General features: G+C 40.5%; 2 protein-coding genes across 3 annotated transcripts in view; one reads left to right on the forward strand and one right to left on the reverse strand.

Annotated features, from left to right (window-relative positions):
- COL4A3 (collagen type IV alpha 3 chain) overlaps positions 1-18387 on the reverse strand; it is a 133906-nt gene extending 115519 nt beyond the window's left edge. The window contains exon 1 of the mRNA XM_073807882.1: positions 18301-18387. Coding sequence (XP_073663983.1) covers positions 18301-18387 — 87 coding nt within the window. The remainder of the gene's footprint in view (positions 1-18300) is intronic.
- COL4A4 (collagen type IV alpha 4 chain) overlaps positions 18312-25746 on the forward strand; it is a 138530-nt gene continuing 131095 nt past the window's right edge. The window contains exon 1 of one of the 2 annotated variants that reach the window (XM_073807187.1): positions 18312-18676. The gene's annotated coding sequence lies outside the window, so the exon portion shown is untranslated. Of the gene's footprint in view, positions 18677-18954; positions 19080-25746 lie in introns of those variants that run through there. The other variant, XM_073807188.1, reaches the window with a different exon arrangement.

Raw genomic sequence — 25746 nt, forward strand, 5'->3', positions numbered from 1 at the left:
ATATAAGAGGCTCCTTGACTGGGGTAGAAGGTTGCTGACCCACCAGTTCTGTTGGCCAGACTGGTGTCTGGATTCCTGAGTTCTTTGGTGGCAAGCAACAGAAATTATTTAGGCTAACTCAACGATAAAAGAGGAATTTGCTGGAATGACATGGGGCAGCACACAGAAGTTGAAGAAAAGTTAAACAAACAGGCCTCAGAAAAGACCAGCCTCAGGGCTGTGGTGAGGATCAAGGTACAAAAACGAACGGAAAGTTTTTCTGGGCGCTGCTGTCAGGATGAATAAGCTCCCTGCCCTTTCAGCTGAAGATTCAAATTCCTGGGAGAGGGCACTTGACTGGCTCAGCCCAGGTCATGTGCCAACCCCTCGCTCAGGGACTGTCAAGCAGCGAAGGGAGGATACTTCCCTAAAGTAAAATCAACGTGCCACCCCCAGAAGGAAGAAAGGAGAGTGGTCAGGAAAAAAGAGCAGATCTCCACTGCACTCTGTTTTCGGGTGTTGCCTGATTTCCATCTGTCTGTCTGTTGGCTTTGGACATACTGTCTCCCCTTAGTTTGGGTCCTTCTGGCCAAGGTTGATAACCACCAAGTTTGAGTCAATCTTCTACCTGGTTTGACCTAATTAAAGAGCCCTCTGGGGCTTTCCTGGTGGCGCAGTGATTGAGAGTCCGCCTGCCGATGCAGGGGACACGGGTTCGTGCCCCGGTGTGGGAAGATCCCACATGCCGCGGAGCGGCTGGGCCCGTGAGCCATGGCCACTGAGCCTGTGCGTCCAGAGCCTGTGCTCCGCAACAGGAGAGGCCGCAACAGTGAGAGGCCCGCGTATCGCAAAAAAAAAAAAAAAGAGCCCTCTGATTTACATCTCCCTCATTCCCACAAACTCCTTTGCTCTGGTCTCTGGTTGGAACATTCAGATGTTTCTGGCCTCTGGCTTCTGAGAAATTCCCCAGATTCACCCTGTCCTTATGCTGGTCACTGTTATTCTGGGCTCATTTGCCCCAAATGGTTATTTTAAGGAGAAAAATTCAAGATGTTTATCTATACAATTCCAATTTTTTAAAAAATGGCAAAACAAGCAAGCAAACCAAACCACTCTCCTCTCTTTGGAAATGCATAACCCTTAAGAATCTATCTACTTAGAAATTACTTTATATCTGTTTGAAAGTCAAATCTTTCATAAATCCAATGCCTATGAGTACAATGTCATTAGGAACAATTCTAATTTAATTTATTTTTATTCCTCTTGGTAAACTGAAATTTAAAAATTGAAACAAGTACCTTGTGATATAACCAGGATCTCATTTTTAAAAATGAGCAGCTCAACAGTCCTCTCAGTATGCCACAAGAGATTGTAAAGTAAACTAAAGGAGTTTGACTGCTGGGTTCTAGTAAGTAAAAACCAGATGCTGATTTGGTCGAAGACTGCCCAATACCACCGCCCACTGCCATGAACATGTACTGAGCTCCCAACGTGCCAGCCATGGTGTTAAACATTTATAGACTTTGTCTTAATTAATCATCATCATATATAGGAACCTATAGGTTTGTAATATTATTCCCATTTTATAGATGAGGAAAATAAAGTTCAACAACTTAGCCAAGGCCAGACAACTAGTTGTTGGTGGACTGAGTTATATAATGATTGAGTTTCTATCATCTCAAACAAGTTTGGGTCTGTGAAAAAGTTTTACATGAGAAAAGGGGCCTCCGATTAAAAATGATGAATTCAGTGTTGAGGGAGAAACTATGATTGGAATTAACAGTCTCTTAATTTTATTCTAACGCATAGCTATGAACGCTTGTATTTCTCTACAAGGCCCCACAGATGGGCAGTTGGAGATCATCTCCTGGGGTCGTGGTTCACTGTGGTGGTTTTGATGAACATGATCATCTTCAATTTGCTTACTGTTAGAACTACCACTCTAATTTTATTTATTTATTTTTTTGCGGTACGCGGGCCTTTCGCTGCTGTGGCCTCTCCCGTAGCGGAGCACAGGCTCCAGACATGCAGGCTCAGCGGCCATGGCCCACGGGCCCAGCCGCTCCGCGGCATGTGGGACCTTCCCGGACCGGGGCACGAACCCGTGTCCCCTGCATCGGCAGGTGGACTCTCAACCACTGCGCCACCAGGGAAGCCCTACCACTCTAATTTTAGAAACAAAAAGCACCATCCTTCTTCATAGTGAATAAACAGGAAAACTCTAGGCCAAGAAAAGCTTATAATAACAATGAAGAACCCACTCTATTTAGACCAATTCAGTGATTTATTCAAATGAGAAAGCACAGCATTTTCACATTTAAAAACAAGTCTGGCTTTAGCGAAGTTTTTCTGACTGCTACTTTCTGAAAGTGAACTTTATTGAAATAGACTCCCAAGTAAATCATTTACAGTATGTTAGTGGGTGGATGTTGAGAGTCATTGGTATTAGTCTCCTGGTTTTACAGCAGAAAATGCTAAACACATTGCATTCATGTTAACTTGCTTAAAGAAAAGTTCTTGAATCCTGTGTGTGATGATTCAAGAGGGGTCTGACTGATACTGTGTTTCAGTAGGTGCAGGTCAAATTTCCATTTTCCTCTTTTACAAAATCGTGAGTTTTCAGGTCTTTTATTTATTTCAATTCTGTTTTTCTCTGCACTGTTATTTGCATATGAGATTATAATGCAATCATTATATAATCTACTCCTGGGATTATAATATACTATAATGTTTATCAAGTTACTGCTCAACTTGATATAAGGAAATCAACTTAGTTCTAATTTAGATGCATGTTGTTTAAACCCGATTGGCCTTCAAGACACCTAAAAAAAATCTAATGGATTCTTGGCCCAAATGTCACCTGCTGGGAGGTCATAAAAATGCATGAGAGAGGCATGAGGAGATAGGGTAGGTAGAATGAAATTGAGAGGAAAAAAAATTTCATTGATATTGATTGGAAATAGCTCATTCTCTCCAAATGCTTAGAATGATCTAAAACCAATGGGATGTGCTATAGGGAGGGTTAATGGAGATCTTTGAGTCTAACCTCATTCTAGGTTTACAGCTGAGGGCGAGGGTGGAGGGGTCACTGAGAAATGGTGGGCTGACTGAGGTGAGCATCTTTAAATCTATCTAACACTAGGCTGACTCCAGGTCTATTCCCTAACAAGGAGAATAACTGGTAAACCCCATATTTAATCTGTGGCCATTAGCTGTGTATCTCATTCTCAGATCTGTGTTCTAAGAAAATCCTGACTCTATTCAAGATATTCATTTTCGGGCAGAACTGAGATCACTAGAATTCAGTGGGAGATTGGTAGATCGTTGCAGAAATGATGTTGGGAAAATTGGCTAGTTTGGAGAAATTTTAAAAATCTATATCCTTTGCTCACATCATACACCAAATATTTTGGATTAAATTAAAAAATAAGATAGAACTTATATCAAAATGTTTACTCTAGTTACATTTACATGATAGAATTTGGCATAATTTTGTTTTCTTTTTGCTTAGTATTTAAACTATGTCTATTGTTGGACAAGTAGAACTTGTATAAAAAAAGAAAAACATTATGCCAGTTGATCTAATTAATAGTTCTAACAATATATGAGTCTGTTATAAAAAGAAATTATAAAGAGTCAAGAATTCTTCATAGTTTTGTTTATAACATCAAAAATTTAGGTTAGGGCTTCCCTGGTGGCGCAGTGGTTGAGAGTCCGCCTGCTGATGCAGGGGACACGGGTTCGTGCCCCGGTCCGGGAAGATCCCACATGCCGCTGAGCGGCTGGGCCCGTAAGCCATGGCCGCTGAGCCTGCGCATCCGGAGCCTGTGCTCCACAACGGGGGAGGCCACAACAGTGAGAGGCCCGCGTACAGCAAAAACAAAAACAAAAACAAAAACAAACAAACAAAAAAAAATTAGGTTAAATTATGGTATATAAACATGATGAAATGGTATGCATTAATTTTTAAAAGATATTTATTGATGTGAGAAAATACTAGCAATATAATGTCAAAAAAGCAGGATACAAAATGCCATATGCTGTATGACCTTATTTTTATACAAATATACCAAAATATTAACACTGGCTACCTCTAGGTTCTTATGTTAGGAGTACTTTTTGTTTTGCTTTGTTTTTATACTTATATATCCTGAATGTTCACAAATGGGCACATATAGCACTTTTACTGTTAGGAAAAAAAGCAACATAGAAAAAATATTTTTGTAGGTCTGATAACTGGTTCGAGCAACTTCATCTCGAAACTCCTCAAGGATCAATCTTCTGTTTGAAAGATAGTCCAAGAGTTTCCTTAGCACAACACATTGCATCTAAGGTGCTCAGTGAATGTGCACAAAATGAATTTACACTTTCTACCCTGTTGCAGCTGATTACTCATTAACAGAATTTGAGGGAGGCTGTGTGTCAAAGCTGGTTACATGGCTTTTCTTTTAAAGACAGGCCCCAAAGCCTATATTTTAAAGATAAGAAAGGAACAAATTATTAATATGAAATGCTATCCAGGACTATCCCTGTAATTAACAGGTATTTTAGTTGAGGTATTTGGCAAGTCACCAGAAAAGTGATGAAATCATCGCTTGAGTTTTAGCATTAGTATTTACATGGGATGTAAAGTCAATAAACTGTTCATTTTTTGGTGGAGACAGTGCTAAGGGAGGATGTCATTTCTGCTGATGTTTCCAAATAATGTTATTAGAAAATACCAGCAGCAAAGAATGCACTGAATAATATTTTTGAAAATAAGAAACTCCTTAATACATTCCAGGAAGTTGATACTAGGTCACAACATAATAGGAGAATTAAATGAGTATAAGAAACATATTTGGACTACTGCTTTCCTGATATTGAAACTCATTCCTGTCTCAATACTACTTGGCATTTGTAGCATGCTTTTACTGTGTGCAAAATGTGTTCCATTGTATTATTTCTGGAGCTAGGAGAGAGAGGTTTTATTACCACGTTTTATGATTGAGGAAATGAAGAGTCTTGGAATTCAAGTGATTTGCCCCAGACTGTCACAACAGTGTCTTCCTGCTGGCACGGGATGAGGGGTTCTTACTGCTGCCCAGTGTTGCCTCATTGGATGGCAGGGAGCCTCAGATGTCCTTACCTGCAGGACTGCCCTCTTAGGGTCTGGAGATGTTGCTTGTTCCAGTCTCATGGGCTCTGAATGCTTCATCTCCAAGAGGTCTCAGCAGGTCTCAGTGAGCAGAAACTCTGACTAGTTCTGTGGGCACAGCCCCAGGCACATGCAGGACTGGATAAATCAATCCCTTGGCTTTCTCCAGCCTTATCTGCAGCAACTAGAGAGCGTTGGCATCTTCAGGAGCACATAGTCTGGCTTCCAATCAGTAGGAACCTTATCTCATGAGATTTCAGATACAGTATTGTTCTTAGATTTTTTTTTAAGATTTTTTTTTGATGTGGACCATTTTTAAAGTCTTTATTGAATTTGTTACAATATTGCTTCTGTTTTATGTTTTGTTTTTTTGGCCACGAGGCACGTGGGATCTTAGCTCCCCGACCAGGGATCAAACCCTCACCACCCCCCCGCGCTGGAAGGCATAGTCTCAACCACTGGACCGCCAGGGACGTCCCTGTTCTTAGTTTTTATCACTTTTTGGAAGGGACTGTGGAATCCAGTCCATGTGCGTAAACCTTGCGGGCACAGCTGCCGAACGCTGACCAGAGCTCCAGCTGAGACAGAGGCTAGAAGGTGAAAATACCACCGGTAACTCTATGAGCTGCTTTCTGCACTCATTCCAACCTTATTTTTAGTACTCTACTTTGAGGAGAAGCTATGTGTTTAAGCCACCGAAATCTTACTATTTCTGGCTCCATTGCCATCACACACTTGCTTTATATACAGCCTGTATATTCGATGTTCTGTACATTTGCGGACCTTTATTCTTCCTTCCCAACTCCACTTAAATTTCGCTTTTGCATATTTGCCCTGTTACAGCATGTATAATTTTATTGCTATTGTCTGCATATTTATCTAAACCCCTCACTTGGTGACATATTCCATAAAGGGAGGAGGGGCTGTGTTGGTTTTATCTTTGTTCCCATCGTCTTGCTGACTTAATGAATGAAGCATTCAATATTTCTCTTGAACCACAAATAAGTGTTGGCAAGGATGTGGAGAAAAGGGAACCCTTGTACACTGTTGGTGGGATGTAAATTGGTGCAGCCACTATGGAGAACAGTATGGAGGCTCCTCAAAAACTAAAAATAGAACCACTATATGATCCAGCAATTCCACTCCTGGGTACATAGACAAAGAAAATGAAAACATTAATTGGAAAAGATACATGCATCCCAATGTGCATAGCAGCATTGTTTACAATACAAGATATGGAAGCAACCTAAGAGTCCATCAACAAACGCATGAATAAAGAAGATATGGTATATATATACACAATGGAATACTACTCAGCCATAAAAAAGAATGAAATTTTGCCATTTGCAATAACATGGATGGACCTGGAAGGTATTAAGCTTATTGAAATAAGTCAGACAGAGAAAGACAAAATACTGTATGTTATCACTTATATATGAAATCTAAAAAATAAAACAAACATTGACTATAACAAAAAATAAACTGATTCACAGATATAGAGAATAAACTAGTGGTTACTAGTGGGAAGAGGGCAGGGGAGAAGGGCATGTTAGGGGTAGGGGATTGAAAGGTGCAAACTATTAGGTATAAAATAAATAAGCTACAAGGATATATTGTACATCAAGGGAATATAGCCAATATGTTATAATATCTATAAATGGACTATAATATTAAAAAATATTCATCTGAAAAATAATGCTTTATTTTTCTTCTTATGCCAAAGGATCAAAAGATCTGTTAATTCTTTATCAACCTTTTTGTTTTAGTGTTTAATAAAATGTACATCCAATTCTATAAACATTCATTGAGGACCAGTAATACTAAGTGTGTTGTCAAGAGCTGGAATAACAAAGATGGGAAAGACACCTGTCTGCAAGAAGTCCAGTAGGGAAAGCGACATGGAAATAGGTTAAATCCTTTCTAGATTGGCAAGATAATTAATACTTCAGTAAATAAAGGTATTCTGTCGGTGTTTTGATTGTAAAAGGATAGCGGTGTCAGGAATCAGTCATTCTGGATAACTGAAGCGTTTAAAAAATCAATCTTGGGACTTCCCTGGTGGTCCAGTGTTTAAGACTCCACGCTCACAATGCAGGGGGTGCGAGTTCGATAACTCGTTGGGGAACTAAGATCCCTCATGCCATGTGGTGTGGCCAAAAAATAAATAACTAAATAAAAAAATCAATCTTTTCTCAAATAGTACTTAGTTATTTAAATGATGGATAAAGTGGCATCTGACACTCTTTTTCCATTATCTGTGATGTTTTTGGTAGTAAAAAGCCCTACTGAAGAGCCCTAATAAGCATAACTCCAAATTCTAAATCCACTCCCTCCACTGACTTGATGAATGCTCTTCCATCAGACCGTCATCTGTAAATCAGAAATGATATCACCTTGCCATCTAACTCTCAGAAAAGCACAAAATCAGACACTTGATAAGAAACCATCTACACACAAAATTATTTAAAATATAATTTTAGTGAATGTTTATCTCCAAGGAGTTCCATTGTAACATTATTTCTAAAGAATTGGAAATAACCAAAATATTCAGTAGAAGGGCATTACTGAAATAAGTTACGGTACCACCTATAATGAAGTACTCTGTAGACATTTAAAATGATATTTGCAATAATTAAAGACTCAGAAAACTTTTTCCAGTCTATTCTTAGGTGAAAAAAAAGTAGAATGAAAAAAAACGTCTGGAAGGAAATAGACCAAAATGTTAACAGTAATATCTATGGGCAATATGATTATGGATAATTTTTATATTTCTTTTTGTACTTTTAAACACTTTCCAGATTTTGCACTACCCGTACAACTTCTTATTTTTAAAGCCAGCATGTGAATTCTTCAGCTTTCCCAATTTCATACATAAATAAACAGCATAAAATTATCCTATCATCTGGTTAAACAAAGAAAATGAATATTAGCCTTGTTGACTCTTCCCAGACACTCTTCCCTTTGTCATTTGATTCAAAGGGATAATATTGAAGATTTCTCAACTTTCCACTTTGTAGAACTTTTTGTTTGAAAAGTTCATGTAACAGCAAAATATACGGGTGGGAAAAAAATCCAGTGACCTGACTGTTTTGTCTACATAATGATAAACCTCCCAAGGTTTCTAAATAACTTGAACTTATTTTTAAATATGGGGATCACTTCTCTAAGAAACCGATTTAGAGAGACAATCTAATTAACAACCATCAATCTTAAAGATTAAAAATGGAAAATTCCCAACTTACCCCAAAACTACTGTCAGAAAAATAAAATATTTTTATATGGTTACATTTTAAATAGCTCTGAAAATTACACTTTTTTAAAAAAAAATTAAATCTTAACTTTATTTCTATTTTATGTATGTTCAAAATGTTTATATATATATATATATATTTTTTCACATCTTTATTGGAGTATAATTGCTTTACAGTAGTGTGTTAGTTTCTGCTTTATAACAAAGTGAATCAGCTATACACATACATATATCCCCATATCTCCTCCCTCTTGCGTCTCCCTGAAAATTACACTTTTGGGGGGGGCCATTATCTCCCTACAACAATTAACATAAAATTCTGAAAATATAAGCTACTCTTTAAATATATTTGTGTGTATATTTATATGTACACACACATACAGACATACATAATACCTACCATGATATGTGGAAATATTTTTTGATAGTGTGATCTTGTATATACAGAGCATTACACCATGGACTGGATTTTTTTTCATGAACTGGATTTTTAACCTTCCTCTGTTTGTACATAAATAATTATCAGATTAACTGCACAATTAACAGGGACAGACTGAGCGACTGCTATACTGGTCTAGACTGGTTCTCCTCCCTTCCTCTCTTTCTGATTTTCAAGGCACCAGAATCCAAAGAGAAAGCACCAACAAGACTTGTTTCCTGCTTGGTTACTTCACCTTTACATAGGCTGGGTTCCCAAGGACAGAACAGCCAACCCTCTCCAGGGGTCAGCCATATAAATCTTTAAAATAGGGGTCATGTCACCATCCTTCTGAAACACTCCAGCACCAATCACATCACAGTTTGAAGGACCCTCCAGTGTCCTTATCAAGGCCCGTACAGTTCTCAGACAATAATATGCCCAGGAATCCCTTGGATTGGTTAAAATGCGGATTCCAGTTGGGGAGGTCTGGGGCAGAGCCCGACATGACATTCTGTCTTCCTAACCCACACCCAGGGGAGGCTGGTGTTACTGGTCATTTGATTGAGGAGGTCTCCAGGTCCTTAACTGGGTTTCATCCTTCCCTGGCCTAGAGCCTTCCCTGGACTGGGCCTATGTCAGCTGAGACAGGGACTCTTCGGCTCAGCTTTACCTCCTCACAGCCACATTTGGCAAATTTAGACCCGTCTCGGTGAGGTTGAGAAGAAGATGAAGAGACAGGAGCAGAAGAAGGTTTTCATCGCACCACTTTACATGTGGGCCCATTACCAAGCCACAGTGTGAATCTGTTACTCATCCATGACTAATGTGCCAACTGTCCTGCGAGTAGCGTAAACACATGCATTGTGTCTTTTTTGTTAAAATACAAATTTGTTGAGTGCAGACACTAAAATCATACCATGATCAACTACATACAGGCCTGTGGACTTACCCCACCCTATTCTGCAAGCAATTTTCCATCCTTAATTAGCAGGACCGCCATGAGCTGGCCCTCTCTGGGGCCCCTGATGCCCTGCTTCCCATCCCTCATCCACCTCTAACAAAGTACTCAGCATATTCCGTCAGGCGCATGCGTTCCCTTGGTGGTGAGTAAATAAACTCAGCTTTTTTTTCTCCCTTAAAAAAAAAAGTTCTCTTGGTCTTGGTTTTATTCTCTGACCACCCAGGAGCCATAAAATTGGAAGTGTCTCACCTCTCCTCACTGTCCAGAGGTCCTGGACCATATTCCTCAGTGCTTCCCAAGGCACTCTCCATGCTGTTTCCCTAGGCCTTAGCCTCTATGCTGCTCCCTCAGAAAGGCGGGTCCCGACCACCACTAGCTACAGTAGAACCTCTTCTTCTCCATCACCACATCCCATTCTCTCCCAGCAGGTACCAAAATCCATAGCTGCACATTTGTTTACTGAGCTCTTGTTTCTCTCACCTATTCCACTAGAATCCCAAATCCATCATGGCCAGGGAGTCAGGCTGTTTGGTTTATCCCCAGCACCTTGCCATGTGCCTGTGTCTCTGTCCTATTCTCTCCTTCCTGCTTTTATTAACGATAACAAATTGACTGTAGCTAGAATCTAAAAGCTGGGTACTTATTTTGTACTAAAAACTGTACTGAGCACTTTACCTGTAATAGATACAGTACCATCATTTTCAGATAGGGAAGCTAGTTTGCTTTTGGAAGCAACTTGTTCAGGGTAACACCCTGTTACCTGGCTGAAGTCTAGTGACAATTTAGTCTAGACGAAAGGCTAGGTGTGGCATGATGGTGTTCAATATATTTCTCACCTTCTCTATTTCTTTGGCCAAGTGTTTGCTGTTTTTGTGATGTTTCTTCAATTCTTTATGCACATAACTTACTCATATTTTGATAATGGATCACTATAATTAAATTTGTACGAGTGGTAATTTGTTTCGCTTTAAGCATTGTAGTCAAGGCCAACTATCTTAATTTTCTGGAGAAAAAGTTGCATACATATTCAGGCACAACCCATGCTGATTTATTGTCTTAAATTAAAGTTTATCATTTTGCCACATGTTTATTTCTTATGGTAAATAAACAAAATGTGTTCCATCCAGAGGTAAGTCCTTATGGACTGTAACCCTCTCTCATATCTGGATGCCATTTACCTAGATCTTTGCTGTCCAGAATGGTGCCCACATGTGGCCATAGACACTTGAAATGTAGTTAGATTGAAAGGTTCTAAAAATGCAAAATAGGCACCAGATTTTGCAAACTTAATAAGAAAAAAGGATTGTAAATATCCATTAATGTTTTTAATAGTGATTACATGTTGCAACAATACTGTTATGGATCTTTAGAATAAATAAAATCTGTTAAAGTTAATTTCACCTGTTGCTTTTTCTTTTTTAATGTGTCTACTGGAAAATTTAAAATTACATATGTGGCTCCTAGTTATGGCTCACAGTATATTTCTATTGGGTGACGTGGACATAGATATTTGTTTATCTGAACTTATGAAAGTGAGTTAAGTGGAAAATTATAAAGCTGATATAATTTAATTCAGTCTTGGCTAGAAAATGTACCTGAAGCCAGAGGTCTTAATTGGCGGTTACCGAAAGAACCCAGGAGGAATGGGAAGACTGACACAGGTGTTTAGAGAAGACAAGAGCCAATGATTAGATCTTGTGGGATGAAGTAGAACTTGGGGTAAGATGCTTTCTTATCAGATCTTTAGAGATGAGGACAACTCTGAGAGGTTAAGTTCAAGGCCGTGGTGGTGGTAGGGCTGATAACGTAACATGTCTACTCTGTTAAGAAGTTGATATAATTTTGGTTTCCTTATTTTCTCAAACTGAAAACAGAGGTGAAATAAATGACCTATGGTGAAAGTCTGTTATGATTCAAAAGTTTAGACTGAGGCTGGATATAAACTTTGTAGAACAGAAATGCTCTGAGCACCATGTGTTTGAAAAATCATTGACTCCGTGGTGGATGGCTGCTTTTTGGCTGAAGGCCATGACATGAGTGTGGTTAACTGCACATGGCTGAAGGACCACAAGGTGTATGCAGACCAGACTGCCCTGCTGTCAGATTCATACACTTATAGGTTTGAGGGTCTTAACAATTGTAATATCTAACAAAGTTAATCTTAGTCATAGGTAACACTAAGCAGTTATTACTTTGTTCTGGGTAACACGGCCATAATGATAAGGGAAATACAAAGACAAATTGCATTTAATTCACAGATTTTCCATGGACAATGCCTGAAAACATACCAAGGACCGAAACCCCAGAGAAACGCTAAAGGAGAAAGACCCTTAGTCTGGTTAGAGAAACAAAGCTGGCGGCTTTGCTTTGTGGTCTTGACCCTGCCCCACCTCATCAAATATGAGTCTAGCATGTTTGGAGGGAGTGGGTAGTAGGAGGGGACTGGAGGAGGGTGACCCTGAGAACAGGAAAGGAGACACCTTTGGTGCGCCCCTCCCCCCAGATCATTACTACATCAGTCCATCTTAGTGGGGAAAATCCCCTGGAAGCCTCAGAACTCCTTTGCTCCTTTTTCTTCCAGGGCAGGACAGCTCCAATCTGGGAGCAAGCTGTGATGACAGAGAGGCTTATTTTCCCCAAATCTCTCATGTACATAGTCTTCCTACGGATGAGAGTCAGTCAACAGACTGAAGAAACAAGATAGACTCCCAAATCTTGAAATCATACAAAAAGAATCAGAAAGATAATACAAATAAGTGCAAAATGACTAAAGTCATAAAAAAGAGGGGAAAACCCCTACAAAAAAGACCAAAAAAAACAAACCCTAACAAGTCAGAAAACCCCAGACAGACTTAGACTCCAAAAAGCACATCTAGAAATACGAATAGTCATTGAAATTAAAATTTAATGAATAAAAATAATCATATTTAACATTTATGGGATGATTACTATGTGACAGGCATGGTAAAGTATGTGTTGTATGTGCTAAATCATTTGATCCTCATAAAATCCTGAGGTGAGTCTCTTACTTCCAGTTTAAGATGAGGAAACTGAGACAAAAATTTTTAAAAAGCTGGTAGCTAACAGACCTGGGGTTATAGCCATTGTTGAATGGTTCCAGAGTTCTTTTCCATCATGGAAAGTTACAGTAGATTGAAAATCTACTGAACATTACAAACAGCAGGAGAGAGAATTAAACTTTGAAAGATGGATGTGAGGACATGTCGCAGGATACAGCATGGAGGGAGCAGCATGTGAAACAAAAGCTCAACACGTTACAATTTGGTCTCAAATACAACTGATGATGGGTCTCCTGGAGAGGCTGTGAGAACCTCTGCACTTTAGGACCGTTCTTCTGGGGGCAGAAGAGAAGAATTTATCCAATGGCTTCCATCTCCCACTGGTCAGAGATTTGCCCTGCAGGTGCTAATGCCCTGCACTTCCGGGGTGCAACAGGAAGACGTGGAAGAGAGTCTCAAGGAACACGAGGCTGTGCCTGTGTGAAGTCTGTGGCCAAGCTGACCACTGGGGGAGAAAGTGTCCAGAGCCCAGGAGCAAGGAGAGGCCAAGCGGAGCTGAGTGGCACAGGAAAGGTTATCTGACATAAGAAGGAAGGAGAACTGGAGGACGAGAATGAGAAGGCCCAGCTAGCATCCTGAGAATGCCAGGAGTAGAGACAGAGTGAGGAAGGAGAAATATAAGAAAGGAATGTCTGAGAATGTTCAAGATTTGATGAAAAAGAGAGAATCTCAGGTTAAATATCCACTGAGTAGGATTTATAAAAAACACATGTGTACCTGTATCACAATTTTAATAACATGATAAAAATCTTGACCTAATTGACATATGTAGAAATCTTTGAAGTCAAAATATCATCTCAAAATAAAAATAAAAATTAAAAAATAATAATAAAAATAAAAGAGAAAAAAATATATCATCTCTACCACAATTCAGTGAAAAAAATAACTAGAAAATTTCTGTATGTTTGGAAATTAAGAAATAAACAGTTAAATAACCAATAAGACAAAGGAAAAAATTAGAAAAGATTTTGAACTTAATGATATTAAAATTTGTATGATGCAGCTAATACAGTGTTTTGGGGGAAACTTTTTAGCCTTAAATGCATTTGAACTATTCAAAGTTGCTTGATCAAAGCCAAAACATAAAATTCAACTATGTTTTGCTGTATCTTTACCAGTTAAACTATAAAATTTAAAAAGTATATACCATTTCTAATATAATAGCACTAAAAAATGTCAAATACTTAGAAATCAAAAAAACAGAAAACTCTAAAATGCTGGGAGAAATTAAAGCCCTAAATAAACAGACTCATGTAAGAATACAAACAGATCATACATGAATGAGTTCTTGGTACACATGTTTGCAGATGTAACACTGAAAAACAGTGAGAGAAAGGATGGACTGTTCAATAAATAATGTTGGGACAATTCATTTTCTATATGGAAAAAGATAAAATTATAATCCTGGAAGTAGAAAACAATTCCAGGATTATGAGTCTTAAATGTAAAAGAATTAAACTGTAATTTTTTTTAAACGTAGGAGAACATTTTTACAATCCCAGGGAAGGAAAGGATCTCTTCAACAAGACGCAAAACACAAAATCAAGGAAATCAAGGAAAAGATGGATAAGTTTGAGATTATAGTGAAAAATATTATACATTAAGGTACCAATAACTAAATGAAAATATAAACCAAAGATTGGAATGAAATACTTGCTGCACATTTAAATAGCAAAATTTCAGTACCCAAATATATAAATAGCTTCTAATTAATTAGCAACAAAAAGGCAAAGGCCACAAAAGATAAATATGCAAAGACTTGTTCACGCAATTCACTCGGAGAGAACTATAGACTGTCAATCAAAATATGCTAAGATTCCTAAACTCACTAGTCAAAACACGATCCTATTTCACACCCATTAACATCTAAGCACACCAAGTTTTGCTGAGGATATAGGGAAACAGGTACTCTGGCACGATGTTGGTACAATCCTTTTGGAGTCAATTTGACAATTCCTAAAAAATTTAAAATACGCTTTCTCTTATAACCCTCTGAATTCCACGTAGGAATTCAAAATCTAGTTGTCACGATGGTACATATACAAAGATATAAATTCCAACTCTGTAAGCTGAAAGCATGGAAACAAATTCACTGCGTTTAGGCAGATGGAAAAATAAACTGCTTTATTTATGTAACTGGATACTAATGCTCTCACATCTATATGTATATAAACAAATCGCATCTCTATGTATCAACATGGATAAAATCCAAAAACATCATACTGACTGATACAAGCAAGCTCCAATAGGTATGTATCATGTGAAACCATTTATTACATTTGAAGGACCACAAAACAATAATATTTATTTTTTATGGTTACTAACACACACACACACACACACACACACACACACACACACACTCACACATACACACATATCCATGGAGTATAAATATAAAACCATGCATGGAAGATGAGGCAAAGGAGGTGTTTAGGACTTTCTGTATTTATCTGTTATTTTCCTAAGGGGAGAGAAGTGAGAACAAACAGGTCAAAACTTATTAATACTTGCTTAATCTCAAGGGTGGATACATTGGAGTCTGTTACATTACTTTCTGTTTGTTTGAAATGTTTCTTAATTCAACTTAATTTTTTTTTTTTTTTAGATTTAAAAACCAAATCAGTTGAGAAGTCTCCTCCCTAAATGCAGCTGTTATTCAGCTCCTGATACTTGATTTCTGCCTTGTCTGGAATTTTAAGTTAAAAAGAGGAAGGATAAACCATGATATCTCAAACCATGAATCTCACCTTCTCTAGATATCAGAGAAGGAGCTTTCCCTCTCACTCTTCTCCCAGACCTGTTGCCTGAGGCAACAGCACAGTGCCTCCCAGTTTCAAGTTGATGAGCTGGGCCTGGTAATAGCTATAAAACCTGGGGATGTGCTGAACAGCCAGGCCTGGAACCGAATGCCTGCAGGCAAGCAGCAGAGGGATTTTACGCAGGGCTCTTCAGAGCAAATTGTGTGGGTGGACAGTTCCACCCCGCCTGAACTCAGAATAAGGGGTGAACAGCACTCCTATTTCTTTGAGAAATGCTAACATAAAATTACAGGAATTTAGAGCAAAATATGTCCTTAACTATGCAGCACAAAGTTGATAAATATTATGTCCCAAAGACTACATTTAGCTCTCACTTATACAGAGTTTGTTCCTTTTTCCTAACATTTAGAAATTGAGAGATTTCTCATGGAAACTAGATTACCAGCTTCTTTTCTGAAAAAGCTGGATTCTGGTATTACTGAGTCTGAATTCTAGAATGTCAACAATTAGCTGGCCCTGAAGACTGCCCCCTACCTCAAAGCCTCACTCAATTAACCTTATCTACTGGCTCCATGAGGGGTTTCAACTCCCTCGTTTTACAGATAAGACTGAGGCTCAGAGAGGTCAAGAGGCTTGCACAGCATCAGAGCTACCCCGTGGAGGGAGGCATGCTGGCACTGTGCCGACCAGTTATCAGTTAATTTGCTGTGATTCCATTTTTCTACACGATGAGGGTACGTTTCATGATTTCTAATGACATCGTCTGTGTAACTGAGCAAAGTTTTAACAGAGACTTACTTCAAGGGCTGTTAAAAATAATATGAATGGATTAATTGTAGAATCAGCAGGAAGCCTCCAAGATTTGGCCAAACTCAAGACAGAAAAATTCTTATGTAAAAAATAATAAGGGAATATGACAGTATGATTGAAAATTGGTATGACTAGAGGTTGAATGATTACAGAGGATCACTTTTTCAGGCTGATCTTTACCGGTGTGTAATTCTTCCCCTCTTTCTCCACCGTCACTAATCTCCCCTCTTCTTTGAACTCTAGAAGAATGTGCAAACCCTGCTCTGGAACTCTTCCCCAGCCCTTCCCACGACATACATACACTTCCTTTAGTTTTTTTTAGTTGTTGGATTTGTTCCTGGATTAATGCTGGTAGACATTCAATACTGACTTAGATGAGTTCTAACCATCATGCCCAGAAGTACTGAGCTACCTGGGTTGGGCATTCTTAGTCTATGCAAAGCACATTTTTGTTAGAACTATAACTACATGAAGGGATTACATGGATTACAAAATCCTTTAGAATATAAAACACTAAATAGCCTAAATGTAAATTGGTAGGGGAATGGCTCAATTAACTTTGGCATATTCATATCATGGAAAACTATACAATAATGCAATAAGGCAAAAAGAAAAGAGGTAGATCTATCTCAAATACTGTCATGGGGAGACATGTAGGATGCAAAAGGATATATACAGCATAGGTATATGGTATCGATTATGTTAAAAAATACAAACAAAAAACACATATTGTTTGTAGGTCCATATATGAATACATAAATGCCTAGAAAAATGTCTGAAAAGAAACACAAAGTGGCGAGAGTGGATATATTTCTTTAGACAGGGTGGGGTAAGGTATGGAGGTGATCAAAGGGGGTTTTAGCTTCACCTGTAATGTCATAATTTAAAATTTAACTTAAATGGAAAATACTTGTATTTCCTGTGACTGAAAGTTCGAAAAACATTTTCACGTTAACACATATTTATGTGACTATTAATTTCCAATCACAATCTTAATCATGAAATTTGAAAAACATCTGATCATTCTGGGAAACGAAACTTACACTGCGTTGTCATCCCAGATTAAGTTTTCTGTGTAAAAGTCACAGAAGGCGGCTGAAAAGTTACATTGCACTTTTACCAGTTAAAATCAAGTAAGTCAACTCTAGGAGTCATAACAGTTTTGAGGACACTAATTTATCTTCGCAAAGAATAAGAAATATACGGGTGGATATAAATGAATCCAGGAGCTCTCAAATTTTGAATAGAAATCACAGCGACAGATTGCTTAGTTTATCCTAACATGAGTTCTATTTCTAAGGTGCTATTAAATTTTCAGTGACGGCATTTGCTTTTCTCAACAAAACTGATGGAACACTTGAGGGCAAGTATTGACAAGGAGGAAAAGCGAGCCCCAGAGAGGTCAGAGTTCAGTGTGAGGTGACATCTAGGAAGTGGCAGGGCTGGGACTCCAGCCCTCTGTCCTCTCTGCCAGGCCATGTGCCTGCTCTGATTCACCGGTGTGACATCGCGCGTCTGTATATCCCGTGTTCTCAAGCGCTCATCCCTGGAGATTATCTATCTTTCCACATCTCTATATCTACCTGCCTGCATATCTATCTATCTATCTATCTATCATCCGTCTACCTACCTACTTACCTATCTACCTCTGTCAGGGCCTTCTCCATCCCTGACCCCTAGGAGCCCTCCAAGCCTCCTCCTCGCCCCTCCCTCCAGCCCCGCGCATTCCACCTGTTCCCGTGCATCCCCGCTTGCCCCCGTCCCCACGCTGCCCCCCGAGGTGTCTGCTTGGCGCCCGCAGTCACCGCACGCATCAGCAGAGGGTGAAGGGCAGCGCCCCCGCGGGCGGGGCCGGCCTGTCGGAGGACGCGGGGTGGGGGTCGCATCGCCGCGTACTCACCTTGCCGGCAGTGGGCGCGGCCACCAGGAGCACCAGCTGAAGCAGAAGCAGCAGCGCCGGCGGCCTCGGCGCCGTCCCAGGGCGCATCGTGGGCGTCCGCTAGGAGCCCCGGCGTGTCCAGGGCCCCGCAGGCTCTTGGGCCGCCGCGTGCCCTGCGCGGCGCGGGTTGAGGGGCCCGGCTGTGAAGCTAGCCTGGCCCGCCCGCCCGGGGCGGGTTTTGTAGGGCTCAGCCTCCCCACCGAGGCTTCAAGGGAGGGAAGAAGTGGCTTAGGTCCCGCCCCCGTTCCCCCTCCCAGCCAACTCACCGGGAGATGTCCCTCCGACCCAGGAAGCGTGCCAGGAGGCTGTGAGAAAGGGCTGCGCGCCTGCGGGGCAGGTGGGTGCGGGGCCAGGGTCAGGGGTTAAAGAGGTGACGCTCCCAAGGTTCAGGGGCCTAGGCGGGGCAAGGGGCTGCGAGTCGGAGGTGGGGGGTTTGGGGGGTGAGCGTTGTGGAGGCGGCGGAGCACGGGGGAGGGAGTGGCCAGCGGCCCTGCTCAGATTAAGCGGGAGGCGCGCCGGGCGTCTGCACTCGCGCGGCCCCGCTCGCTCCGGCTCCCGGCCGCCGCCGTCTCGCCTCTTTCCCCTTCTCAACGCGTCTCCAATCCGGCAGCCGCCGGACCCGGCGGTGAGCGCGTGGGGAAGAGGCAGCCGAGTCGCCCGCGGAACTGGGCGCGGTGGGAGGTGCGCGCCGCGCGGGCGGGCGCAGTCGTGGCTCCCGGGGCGGCGGGCGTCCCCACGAGGTAAGGTGCCCCCGACCCAGTCTGGGCGATGGATGGCAGCCCCAGGGCCCGGGCCACCCGCCTGGAAGCGCGGGCGGTGGAGGGAGCGTGGCATCCCAGGGTGGGGCGCGCGGGCTGGCGGGCGGGGCGGGGGAGCTGGGCTGGGGGTCACCAGACGAGAGCTTGTCTGGCTCCCGGCTTGTCTGCCTGGGCTTGAACTGGGCGCTGTGTGTTTTGATTAATTTGGAGGCTCGAGTTACCAGCCTGGCAGTCTGGGCACAACGAAATGCCAAGAGCAAGAGGCAGCTGAGGGTAAAGAGAAAGCCCATCCATTCTATTTTCTGCCGCGTTGAACTGGCTTTTTCACGTTAAATCTTATCTGCGGAAATGCAGGGAAAGCCAAGAGCCAACTTTGTCGGGGTGTCTCCCTCCTGAGAGGGCCCTTCTCGGAGGTGGCCTTGGACGCAAACGTGCAATATCTGGCTTGTTAGGGCACCGTCCTCAGAGCAGGGCTCGTGCCCTTTTCTTGTGCCACTGACCACATTGGATCTGATGAAGCATTTAGATCCTTCTTAGAATAATTCAGTTATCAGAATCAGTTTAACTTTGAATAAATTATCAAAGTATTAAAGTCATGATATAGTAACATAGGTGCATCATTATTATTGCACTAAATACCCAGATCTAACAGCAGATCTATTAAACAATTGTAATCTCAAAGTACTGATGACTGCAAAACTGAAATGTGACGTGAAAATACCAGTGGGTGCAAACTCTCAAGAACTGCTAATACTATTGTGGTTTGTTAGCTGTTTTCATAACTGAAGGAAATGCTGAACTTCCAGGAAAGTTTAGTGAAAGTAGAGATGTAATATTTGTTCCCATCTAAGTTCACAGACCACCTGAATTCCATCTCCAGGTTAAGAACCGCTACTTTGGATCAGCGTTGCTGATGTAGTCGGTCATCAAACACACAGTGTGAAATATGTGGTTTGGTCACTGATTGTGGAGAACCATTTGCTTGCAATTAGAATGTGTATTAGACCTATGTAGCTATGTAGGTTGGCGAAACCCTGACAGTGAGTGAATGGAGATGCACACCCCCCTTTTTGGTTGTAGAGTGAACATTATACACTTCCCTCTGTTTATATATATATATATATATATTTATTTATTTTTGGCTGAGTTGGGCTTTCGTTGCTGTGCACGGGCTTTCTCTAGTTGCAGCAAGCGGGGGCTGCTCTTCATTGTGGTGCGCGGGCTTCTCATCGTGGTGGCTTCTCTTGTTGCAGAGCACGGGCTCTAGAGCGCGGGCTCAGTAGCTGTGGCTCACAGGCTTAGTTGCTCTGCGGCATGTGGGATCTTCCCGGACCAGGGCTCCGACCCGTGTCCCCTGCATTGGCAGGCGGATTCTTAACCACTGCACCACCAGGGAAGCCCCTTCCCCCTGTTTTTTATGCCAGTGATTGTCAACTCTGGCTGTGTATTAGAATCTCCTAAGGAGCCTCTAAAAATCCTGAAACATCCCAAGTCAGTTACACTGGACTCCCCAGCAGTAGGACTCAGGTATCTGTATTTAAAGCTCTCTGGAGATTACCATGTGCAACCAAATTTGAGAGCCACTGTTTTCCATGCATAGTTCAGTTAGTTGCATTGAATCAGGGACTCTTCTTCATAGAATAATAAAAAGGACATGTATTAAACTCTTTATTAAGTCCTGTGAGTGCCCAGACCACAGATGTTGCTGTGTGGTATATAGTAGCTTCTCGCCATTGATAGGGAGGGTTCTTGTGGAACCTTCTCCTGCCATCCTTGTTAGATAGGACATCAGGTGCTCTGTTGATAAAATAACAGTGTCCAAGAATTCTGAGGCATATGACAATCTTGCATGAACTGACATTACTTCCTGGACAAAAAAAAAAAACCACCCTCAATGCTAGAGTTAAATTTTCCTTCTTTTTGCTGAATTCCAGAAGATTTTTTAATTTGGATTTCAATTGCCTTTGAAATGAAACCAAGTCATTCTGATAAAGACTTGGCTTTATCGACTTTAGAAAGGGGAGGCAGCAGTCAACTGCAAGTCACTTCCAACACTGCAAAAGAGCAGGAAAGAAACTTGTGATGTAACCACAGCAAGGAGGAAGCAGTGGTTAAGAGTATGGTCTCTGGAGTAGACTCTAGATTTTGAATCTTTTCCACACTTACTCATGTGGCTTGGGGTCTTCTCTTCTATAAAGCGGCCATAATCAGGGTACCCACCTCAGAGAACTGTAGGAATCTAATTCAGTAATCCATTAGAAGTCCTTTGTCCAGGGTCTTCATAAAACAGTCACATACTGGAATCTGATTCTCCAGTTTTGTAAAGGAAAACAAAGGAAGCTGATGAGAAATAGTGGCACAGGGTAGAGATGCTTTTCTCAGCTCAGCAGTGAAGTGGCAAGAGTCAAGCATACTCCACCAGCTCCCTTGAGGTCAATAGACTCTTAAGTCATCTGGAACCTTGATGCTTGGCCTCCCTGGGAGCCGCAGCTTTGGCATCCTGGAGAGCTGGTTAGAAATGCAGAAGGGATCTCAGGCACCACCCCAGACCCACTGAATTAGAGCCTTTTTTCACCAAGCTCTCCAGATGGTTAAACGTTGAGAAGTGGCTTGCCTGTGAGTCAGGTTTAACCAAACCCCCTCCTCACTCCCCACATATATACACTCTGCTTTAGTACAATGTTGGTATGTTCACTAGGTGTTAATTAACCAGAAGTTTTGATTTTTAAAAAACAGTCTTAGAGTCAAGAGAGTTTCCCAGTTGGTTCTTGAAATGTGATAAAACTAAAGGAAAGTGAGGATGGTTCTCTTTTTGTAAGTACAAAGGACACACAAATCTCTGCTTTTGATTTGGTGCCAGGTAAGGGTTTTGAACAAAGGGAAATGGTAATGGCCTTTGACAAGCCCTGTCTTATTGTTTTTGCCCCCTTTTCATAATCACAATATCATGTCTGTTTTTCGCACAGTGCTTAAATGTGTAATGCTTGCTTCCCTACTTTTGAAGGCTGACTCCAATAGGACAGTGGACTTTTTGGTGTTCTTTAATGTTATTGAATGAATGAAGTTGTTTATTATTTGCTGAACGAATGAAGCTGGATGACTTGACAGATTCACTCAGGATTCACACCCAGGTCTGATTTCTTCCAAAGCTTATGATCTTTCTATAGCCTTCCCTGTGTAGGGATGTGCCTCAGCTTTTGATGTGATGTACTTTGCCAGGCTGCCTGTAGCTTCTCCTTTAATCTTTTAAAAAGATTAAATTTAATCTTAATTACATTTTAAGTTAATCTTTTTTTTAACTTCATCTCCCCACTTAGTCATCTCTCTTCTTTCAAGAACCTTCTCTTTTCAACACCTCTAAAACAATTAGACTCGGGTTCTTTTACAATCTCGGAGTCATTTTCAACTCGCCATTACATCTCCAGATTCTTTCTCCTCTTTTCTAAGATCATGGCCCCTGTCCCAGTGCCTGCACTTATCATCTGTGGATTACGGTAGCCTTCTAGCTAGTCCCCTGCAGATTCTTCCCTTTGAAATCCACCTTCTATGTTATTGTCAGAATAAAAGTGCACATTGTGTCAGAAGGAACAGGTTACTTTGGGGGCAGTTACAAACAACCCCCGAATTTCAGAGGCTTACATAACAAGACTTTTCTTATCCCTTTACAGTGAGTATTCATCACAGGGTGTGGGGAGGTGAGAAAGGGGGAGGGGCTCTGCTTATCATAACTACTCAGGAACCTCATGGAAATTCCCACTCAAGGTAGTTTTCTCTGATCTCTTCCAAAGGGGAAGAGAATGCGGCAAATCAAAAACTGCTCTAACAGCTGCCACCTGGGTGTGACACTCGATACATCTACTTCACCATCTCCTTGACCAAACTGGTCACTTCATTTTGAAAGTGATGGGGAAATAATCTACCACATGCCTGAAAGAGCTCTGGAAATATTTGATGAATGTTAGTAATGCTCATCACATCCATCGTGTAACTCCCTTATTTTAAAACTTCCAGAAGCTCCTCTTTTTCTTTACAGCTTATTTCACACTTCTTAGGATAGAAGAGAGTGGTCCAAAGTCAACTTTTGAAAAATCTCCTGTGTCACCCCATACTTCTCAAGTTCACCGTACAGCCTTCTTTACCTCACGCTTTTGTACTTGCCATTCCCTGCACCTTGAGGGACCTCCCTTTCGGTCTGTCTGGTGCAACCCTTGAATTTTGAGACCTAGATCAAAGGTCAGAGATCATGGTCTCTGTGAAGACCTTTGTCCAATCCTTTATTATGGATCACAGAAACAGTGTCATGTATTTTACTCTTCCACACTACAAGGCCTTTGAGGGCAGGTACAGAGATTAATTTTTTTAATATAGTAACTGCGGCATTTAAAAATAAATTTATTGAGGTTTCATTTATGTACCCAAATCTGTACCTAGTTAAAGTACACAATTCATGGAGTTTCACAGATGCATACAGCCTGTGAAATCAATAGCATGGTCCTGATACAGAGCTTTTCCATCACTCCCTGAAGTTTCCTCCTGTCCCGTTTCAGTCCATCTCTCACTCCCTGTCCATTCCCAGGCAACCACTGATCTGTTTCCTGTCGCTGTAGGTTGGTTAGCATTTTCTAGAATTTTATGTAAATGGAGTCGTACAGTGTGTACCCTTTGGTGTCTGGGTTCTTTGGCTCAACAGAACAATACTGAGATTGATCCATGTTACGTGTATCAGCAGTTTGTTCTGTTCTATAGCTGAGTAAAATTCCATTGTATGGACATCGCTTTTTTAAAGATCCAGTTACCTGTAGGACATTTGAATTGTTTCCAGTTTGGGGCTACTAGAATACAGCTACTATGACTATTTTTGTACAAGGCTTTGTGTGGACATGTGTTTCCACTTCTCTTGAATAAATACCTAGGAGCGAAATGGCTGGACCATAGGGTAGATGTATATTTAATCATAAAAGAAAGAGTTTTCCAAAGTAGCTGTATCTTCATTCTCATCAGCAATGTATGAGAGTTCCAGTTCCTCCATGTATTTTTGGTGCCTTCTTTTGGTATTGCCAACTTTTTAAATTTTAGCTATTGAAATGGTTACACAGTGGCAGTTAACGTGCTTTTGATTTCTCTAATAACTAGAGATGTTGAACATCTTTTCATGTACTTATTAACCGTTCAGAGAACTTTCGTGAAGTGTCTGCTCAGCTCTGTTCCCCATTTAAAAAATTGGTTGTTGTTCTTACCGTTGAGTCATAATAGCTACTTATATATTCTGGATACAAGATCTTTGCCAGATGTATATATTTTGAAGATTTCTCCCATTCTGTGGCTTTTCTTTTCATTTCCTTATTGGTGTCTTTTGAAGAGCAAATGTTTTTATTTTGATGAAGCTTGATTTATCAACCTTTTCCTTATGGTTTGTGCTTTTCCTGTTATCTGAGAAATCTTCACCTATGCTAACATTGCAAAGATTCTTCTTTGTTTTCTTCTTTTATAGTATTTTTACATTTAGATCCATGATCCATTTTGAGTTAATTTGGGAGTATGGCGTTAGGTAAGGATCTATTTTCTAACATTTTTTTCTGTATGGATATCGGGTTGTTCCAACACTATTTGTTGACTTTTTCTGTTAAATTGCCTTGGCACCTTCATGGAAAATCATTTGATCATCTCTGTTTGGGCCTTTTTATTCTATTGATCTACACATCTCTTTTTTTTTTTTTACCAATACCATATTGTTCTTATTACTATAGCTTTATAGCAGATCTTGGACTCAGGTAATATAAGTCCTCCAACTTTATTGCTCTTTTTAAAAATAGCTAATGCTATCCTAGTTCATTTGTGTTTACATAAATATGTAATTTGCTTTGCTAATATTGTGTTAAGGAGTGTCGTATTTATGTTCATTAAAGATATTGGTCTGTAGTTTTCTTGTAATATCCTTGTGTGTTTGGTACCTGAGTAATACTAAGCTTGTGACCAACGTTCTCTCTTCTATTTTCTGAAAGAGTGTGTGACGAATTGGTATTATTTCCATCTTAAATACCTGATAGAATTCACCAGTGAAGCCAACTGGTCCCGGAGTTTTCCTTGGGGAAGGTTTTTAACTACAAATTTAATTAATTATGAATTTAACTGTTATAGGGTTATTCAGATTTTCTATTGCTTCTTGTGCCAGTTTTGATAATTAGCATCTTTCATGAAATGTGTTCATTTCTTATACATTGCCAAGTTTATTTGTCTATATATCTGTAGTGGTTTTCTCTTTGTCATTTATGACATTGGTAATTTGTCAAGTTAATCTATTTTATTTACCTTTTCAAAAAAAACCAGCCACTTTGGGTTTTATTGATTTCTCTTTATTGCTTGAGTATTTTCTCCGTTATTGATTTCCTCTTCTATCTTTATTATTTCCTACCTTTTACTTTAGGTTTAATTTGCTCTCCTTCTCTTAGTTTCCTAGGATAGGAACTTATAATTGATGATTAGACTTTTCTCTTTTCCTAATGTACACATTTATAGATCTAGTTTCTTTCTCTGCTCTGGGTAGGTTGTATCCCATAAGTTTTGATATGTTGTTTTCATTATCATTTAGTTCAAATTATTTTCTTCTTTGGCCCATGGGTTACTTGGGGTGGATTAATTTCTAAATATT

The sequence above is a fragment of the Tursiops truncatus genome, chromosome 7 (assembly GCF_011762595.2).
Source record: "Tursiops truncatus isolate mTurTru1 chromosome 7, mTurTru1.mat.Y, whole genome shotgun sequence".
Lineage (NCBI taxonomy): Eukaryota > Metazoa > Chordata > Mammalia > Artiodactyla > Delphinidae > Tursiops > Tursiops truncatus.